General features: G+C 45.3%; 1 protein-coding gene across 1 annotated transcript; it reads right to left on the bottom strand.

Annotated features, from left to right (window-relative positions):
• Nucleotides 1–2,660: 2,660 nt before the first annotated feature.
• LOC146899496 (uncharacterized) lies at nt 2,661–4,682 on the bottom strand. The gene has a single exon (XM_085736791.1). It carries the CDS (start codon nt 4,680–4,682, stop codon nt 2,661–2,663), a length of 2,022 nt encoding a protein of 673 aa, XP_085592917.1.
• Between the last annotated feature and the right edge of the window lie 1,770 nt (nt 4,683–6,452).

Here is a 6,452-nt window from a genome sequence, read left to right as displayed (position 1 = left end):
TTTCGACAGGTATCATGGCGTCTGTGCCGTAGACCATAGTGAACGGTGTCTCCCTGGTCGTAGAATGAGGGGTAGTGTGGTAGGACCATAGTACCTGTACTTATTTTGATCGATGCATCGTTTATATATAATACAGTAGTTTGAAAGAGATTTAAAACTTTGGAAAGTTAAGGCGAGAGTAAATTGATTTTGAGAACTATTCATACCTCATGGAGTTGTTCTGCCCACAAACTTTTGGCGGCCTCCAACTTCTTTTTGATCCCGCTAAGAATAACTTTGTTGGCCGATTCAGCTTGCCCGTTGGCTTGCGGGTGAATTACGGAGACGAATTTTGTCTGTATCCCCAGGTTCTTGCAGAAGTCTAACACTGTTGAGCTTGCGAACAGAGTTCCATTATCAGATACTATGCACTTAGGTAGGCCGAAACGACAGATGATCTTCTTCCAGTAGAACTTCTTTACTCTTTCCGCAGTTATTTTAGCGACTGCTTCCGCCTCGATCCATTTGGTGAAGTAATCCACTCCCACTATGAGAAATTTCAGCTGTCCTGGGGCGAGAGGGAAGGGTCCAACGATGTCGACCGCCCATTTGTGAAAAGGCCATGGCGAGTATACAGAGGTCAACTCCTGAGCTGGGACATGCTTCCTGTCGGAGAACCTTTGGCATTTATCACATTTCTTTACGAAAGTCGAGCTATCCTGAAGCATGGTGGGCCAATAGTATCCGGCGCGGAGGAGTTTGGCAGCTAGAACTCGCCCGCCTATATGGCTACCACAAACGCCCTCGTGTACTTCCAAAAGGACCAAGTGCGTCTCGTCTTCTCCCAGGCATCGTAGCAAGGGAGTCGTGCGGCCTCTTTTGTAGAGTTTCCCAGAAACCAAAGTGAATTTGGACGCTTGCCTTCTGATTGTCTGTTCTTCCTCGCCATCGGTTGGTGTGAACGACCCTGTCAAATACCTAAGCAACGGCTCCATCCATCCTCCTGTGTTCTCGACGACCTGAAGTACTTCGTCCACCTTCGTACTGGGTGTCGCAACTATTTCCTGGATAACTGTTCTGTTGTTGCCTGGTCGTTTGGTGCTGGCGAGTTTTGCCAACAAATCTGCTCTGGAATTCTGCTCCCGTGGCACGTAAATGGCTTCGAAGAAGCTAAATTTCTTGGCGAGACTCTGCACCTTGGTCAGGTATTTGGCTAACTGTGTGTCTTTCGTCTGGTATTCGCCTGTGATCTGGCTTGTTACGAGCCGGGAATCACTCTTGGCTCTTAAATTCTCGGCGCCCATCTCCAGGGCTAGGTCATGCCAGCTATTAAAGCCTCATACTCGGCCTGATTGTTGCTTGCCTTGAATTCGAATCTGAGGGACTGTTCGATGAGAACGTCGTCCGATCCTTCCAAGATTACGCCCGCGCCACTGCCTTTCAGGTTGGATGAACCATCTACAGATAAGAGCCACACGAAAGGAGGTTGTTCTTGTACTGGGGAGGCGAGCTCTACTACAAAATCTGCCAACACCTGGGATTTGATACTCCCTCTTGGTACGAACTGGACGTCATACTCTGAAAGTTCTACGGACCATGCCACCATTCTCCCGGCCAGGTCAGGTTTCCCCAGTACTTGCCTGATTGGGTAATCTGATTTTACGACGACCTTGTGACTTTGGAAGTAGGGGCGAAGCTTCCTTGCTGTTACGACGACAGCAAGGGCGAGACGTTCTATCTTCTGATATCGCAGTTCTGCCCCCTTGAACACCCTGCTGACGAAATAAATTGGCTTTTCTCCTGTTGTTGAATCCTCTACCAAAATTGTGCTCATGGCGTTGTCAGATATCGCCAGATACAGGAAAAGAATGGCGTTCCGATTTGGTCGCTGAAGGATGGGCGGACTGGCTAAGAACTTCTTAATTTGCTGGAAAGCATCCTCGCATTCTGGAGTCCATTCAAATCTCTCCTTTTTCTTAATGGAGGCGAAGAAAGAGAAGGCTTTGTCGCCGACGCAGGACAAGAAACGGGATAGAGCGGCGAGCCTACCCGTGAGTTGCTGTACTTCCTTGATACTGGTGGGGCTTCTCATGTTGATGATCGCCTGGCATTTGTCAGGATTTGCTTCGATGCCTCGTCTTGTCAAGAGGAAGCCTAAGAATTTTCCCGCCTGCACTCCGAAAGAACATTTTGCTGGATTCAGACGAATTCTATATCTTCGAACCTGGCTCAATATCTCTTCCAGATCTTCTAAGTGACTGTATCCCTCTTTCGTTTTTGCGACCAGGTCGTCAATATATACCTCGAGATTTCGCCCTATCTGTGCGGAGAACGCGGTGTCCATAGATCGCTGGAAGGTGGCGCCTGCGTTCTTTAGACCAAAAGACATGACTTCATAGTGATAGTTCTTTGTGCTGGTCATAAAAGCCGTTTTTGGAGCGTCTAGAGGGTCCATCCGTATTTGATTGTAACCTGAATAGGCATCCATAAAGCTTAGAGTTCTGTACCCCGAGGCGCTGTCGATCAGGTGGTCAATGTTTGGGAGAGGATATGGATCTTTAGGACACGCCATGTTCAAATCCGTGTAGTCCACGCACATTCGCCACTTCCCGTTTGCTTTCTTAACAAGGACGGTGTTGGCTAACCACGTGGGATACTTTATTTCACTGATAAAGTGGGCTTCAACTAATTTTTTTTACTTCCTCATCAACTGCCTTCCTTCTTTCCTCGCCCATCTTCCTCTTCCGCTGTACTACCGGTTTCACGCCTGCCTTGATAGATAGATGGTGGCAAGCAATGTCAGGGTCCATCCCTGGTATTTCTGACGGATGCCAGGCGAAGAGATCCAAATTCTTCTTCAGTAGCTTGATCAGGGCGACCTCCTCTTCAGGAGATAGTGACGTGCCAATCTTTGTTGTATGGTGGGCTTCTGGTCCGATGGAGACCTCTTTTAATTCTTCAGTGGGTTCCAGGAGTTCTTGCTGGAAGCCTTCTCTGGGATCTAGATCGATCATGTTAACTTCGTGCGTTACCTCGCTACTTGACTTCTTTCTGTTCTTCTGCAACCGCAAACTGTTATGATAGCACTCCCTGGCGAGTTTCTGATCGCCTCGAATGGTTCCAATTTTTCTAGAGTCAAGAGGGTACTTCATTACTAGGAACTTCGTGGATAAGAATCCGCCCAACAGGTTGAAGGCGGGGCGACCTATAATGATGTTGTAGGAGCTAGGCGAGTTTACGATGAGGTACCTGACTCGAATGGTTTTGGCGTGAGATCCGCTTCCGAAAGTTGTCTTTAGGGTAATGTATCCTCTCACATGAACCTGCTCGCCCGTGAATCCTGCCAGAGTTCCTCTGAAAGGTTGCAGCTGCTCCGGGTCTAGCCCCATTCGATCAAATGTGTCGTAGTAAAGAATATCCACAGAGCTTCCTGGGTCTATCAACACCCTCTTCACGTTCCACTTGAAGATTTGTAAAGTGACGACCATGGGGTCGTCGTCGTGGGGTACTACGTCTCGATAATCCTTGGGCGTGAAGGATACCTCCGGTTCGTGCTTCTGATCTGTCTCTTCATACTTCTGGCACAACATTACCTGCCTTACATATTTCTTCCGCGATGAACTTGACTCCCCTCCTCCGGCGAAACCGCCTGAAATAGTGTTTATGGCGTGTCTCTTTTCGTCGTTCACTTCCTCCTTTTTGTGATCCGTTTTCTGTTTATTCTCGCCCCTTCTGTCCCTGACATACCCTCTTAGCTTCCCACTTTGTATCAGTCGCTCGATTTCTTGGCGAAGATGAATGCACGAGTCTGTGTCGTGTCCCCGTACCTTATAATATTTGCACCATTTGTCTTCATCCCTTCCCATGACGGGGCTGCGGGCTGGCAAGGGTTCTGGGATCAGCCTTGCTTCGAAGACCTCCTTCATGATACGCTCTGGCCTTGTGTTTAAGGGTGTGAAGTCCCTTTGAGAATACGGACTGAACGGTCGCCTCTCTGGCCTTCTGTAGGGGGGGCGATCTCTGCTAGCTGTTGGTTGATAAGGTCGCCGTTCCGGATTGTTCATGCGCTCCTTGGCGTCTCTGGCCTTCTTTTCCGCGTTGCTCTCCTCACCCTTGATGTAGCAGTCTGCCCTGGCTATAACTTCTTCCATGGAATCCGCAGGTTTCTGGGCTAGAGATTCGTTGAACTGCCCTGCTCTTAGTCCGTTCTGAAAAGCTCCGACGAACACTTCCTGGTTGGGGTTGATTACCTTGATGGTCGTATCGTTGAACCTAGCCAGGTAGTCTCTGAGGGATTCATTATGTCCTTGTCGCACATTGAAGAGACTGGTTGTTGGGACCTTGCGGTGTCGACTAGCGGAGAACTGTTGGATGAGTTTTCTGGTCATGTCCTGGTAGCTGAGGATGGAGAATCGTGGGAGATTCATGTACCAGCGTAAGGCGGCGTCAGTGAAAGTACCTGCTAGCAATTTGCACTTCAGAGAATCAGGAGCCCCGACAACCGCCATGCGTGTATTGAAGGCCGTGACATGCTCCATGGGGTCGCTTTTTCTGTCAAAGGCGGATAGGTGGGGCGGCTTGAAGCCCTCTGGAACCGGCGCGTCCCAGATTTCAGTGGATAATGGTTGTGGTTCAGGGTCATCTAACTCGCCATGGTGCGATTCTTCTCTTTCCTCCAGTTGCTTTTGTTGCATGGTCTCCATTGAGGCCTGAAGGGCATCGTTATGATCCTTCAATTGAGCGAGTTGGGTTCACATGGAGTCTAATTCTTCAGCTGTTGCCATGATGAGAGGCTTTTCTCTAAATCGTACGTGAGGTGCGATTCAGGTTGGTTGAAAAGGGTTGGGGTTTCCAAATCGTAAGAGTTTCTACGATCCAGAGGACTAGCTTTAGGGTTCCTGAACCACGATTTGCGATTCAGAAACGTGGTCAAGGTTAGTTTTCCCTCTTCCCACAGACGGCGCCAACTGTACTTGCAAAAAGTACGGTAAGGGATTCTAAGGTTAAGAATCGTATGCTAGGGTTTAGACTGATGGTTAGATGCCTTGAGAATGCTCTCAAGAGTGGTTTTTATAGCCCGCTGTGGGCTTGGGTTTTGGTTGCTTGGTTTCCAAGCAACGGGGGTATTTGCGTATTTTGAGCTTTTCAGGCGTTCTCTAGAGGCTTCTAGAAGTTTAATGAGGCGGCGCCCTTTTGGGGGTGCGCCAGGGCTCAGCAATCCTTCTGGAGGGCGCCCAGGCCTTTCTGGAGGGCTTAGAGCCTTTCTAGGAGGGCTTCTACGCCTTTAGGAATACGATGACGGTCCACAGCCCCCCAAGCACAAGTCTTGGGACAAGGCGAAGTGATGATGATATGCGAAGAGTGTTTCTGGGATCATTTGATTCATTTAGGAATATGATGACGGTTCACAAGGCCTTTCTGGAGGGCTTAGAGCCTTTCTAGGAGGGCTTCTACGCCTTTAGGAATACGATGACGGTCCACCTTTCTTCAGATCTTCTACCATATTCTATTTTTTTCTCTTGTGCTTCTGATGCTCTTATACATGTTCAGACCTTGTTAAAAATTAATCTATTGTCCTACACACATGAACATATATTAACATATCCAATTGTTCTCCAATACTTTGTTATCATCAAAGCTCTAGAGAAATTGTACAAACCAATCTTGTTTCAACAAGTAACATAAGAAAATTTCAATTTTTACAATGTATACCTTGAAAAATGTTATTAATTTTAAACAAATTTGCTTTACTTGCTAAAATAAAAAAAAAATTGATCGATTCTTTTCATAATTAATATGAAGTATCTTACAAGTAAAAGAAATAACATTTTATTCAATTCTCATTAAATATTTAAGTTGAAATTTTTAATGTTGTGGTCAAATTCAATTTCATGTTGGAACTTTCAAGAAAGTCTTAATATGCTAATATAAATTTTCATATTTGGACAGGAACAACCACACAAGTGAGATTACCACCACATCAATACTCAAAACCTCAAGGCATTAGGAATACGAGTCTTTAAATTTATATATATGTTGTTCAACATCTACTTTTTATTAAATGCAACACCTTTAACCCACACTTCACACATCAACCCCCTGTTGCATCTTATAATTAAAGATAACCTATTTTATTGAATGCTTATTAAATATTAAAGGTACAATTTTCAATGTAAATATCAATATTTAATTTAATAATAAGGAAATTTTAATGAAAAAACGTCAAAAGATTTGAAAATTTAATATTACTCTTTTTTCATAAAGCTCCTTATATTTTTTAATCATATATTAATTAATTAAAGAAATCAACAACGTTTAAGTTTTGACTTATGTTCACATACAATTAATTGTGTATTTCAGAGAAAAATAACGTGTATTAATTGGACGAAGATTCATTGAACCATTCTATTTTATGTTAAGAAGAGTATGATATAAACAAAAATTGAAAAGAAAATACCACTTAATCGAAGTTA

The sequence above is a fragment of the Medicago sativa genome, chromosome 8 (assembly GCF_051527215.1).
Source record: "Medicago sativa cultivar Bolivia chromosome 8, Bolivia_mono, whole genome shotgun sequence".
Lineage (NCBI taxonomy): Eukaryota > Viridiplantae > Streptophyta > Magnoliopsida > Fabales > Fabaceae > Medicago > Medicago sativa.
This window is presented reverse-complemented; position numbering and strand designations above follow the sequence as displayed.

Bases quoted from the DNA above. Each gene is read 5' to 3' on its own strand.
- LOC146899496 (XM_085736791.1), bottom strand. From the start codon at position 4,682: ATGGAGACCATGCAACAAAAGCAACTGGAGGAAAGAGAAGAATCGCAC.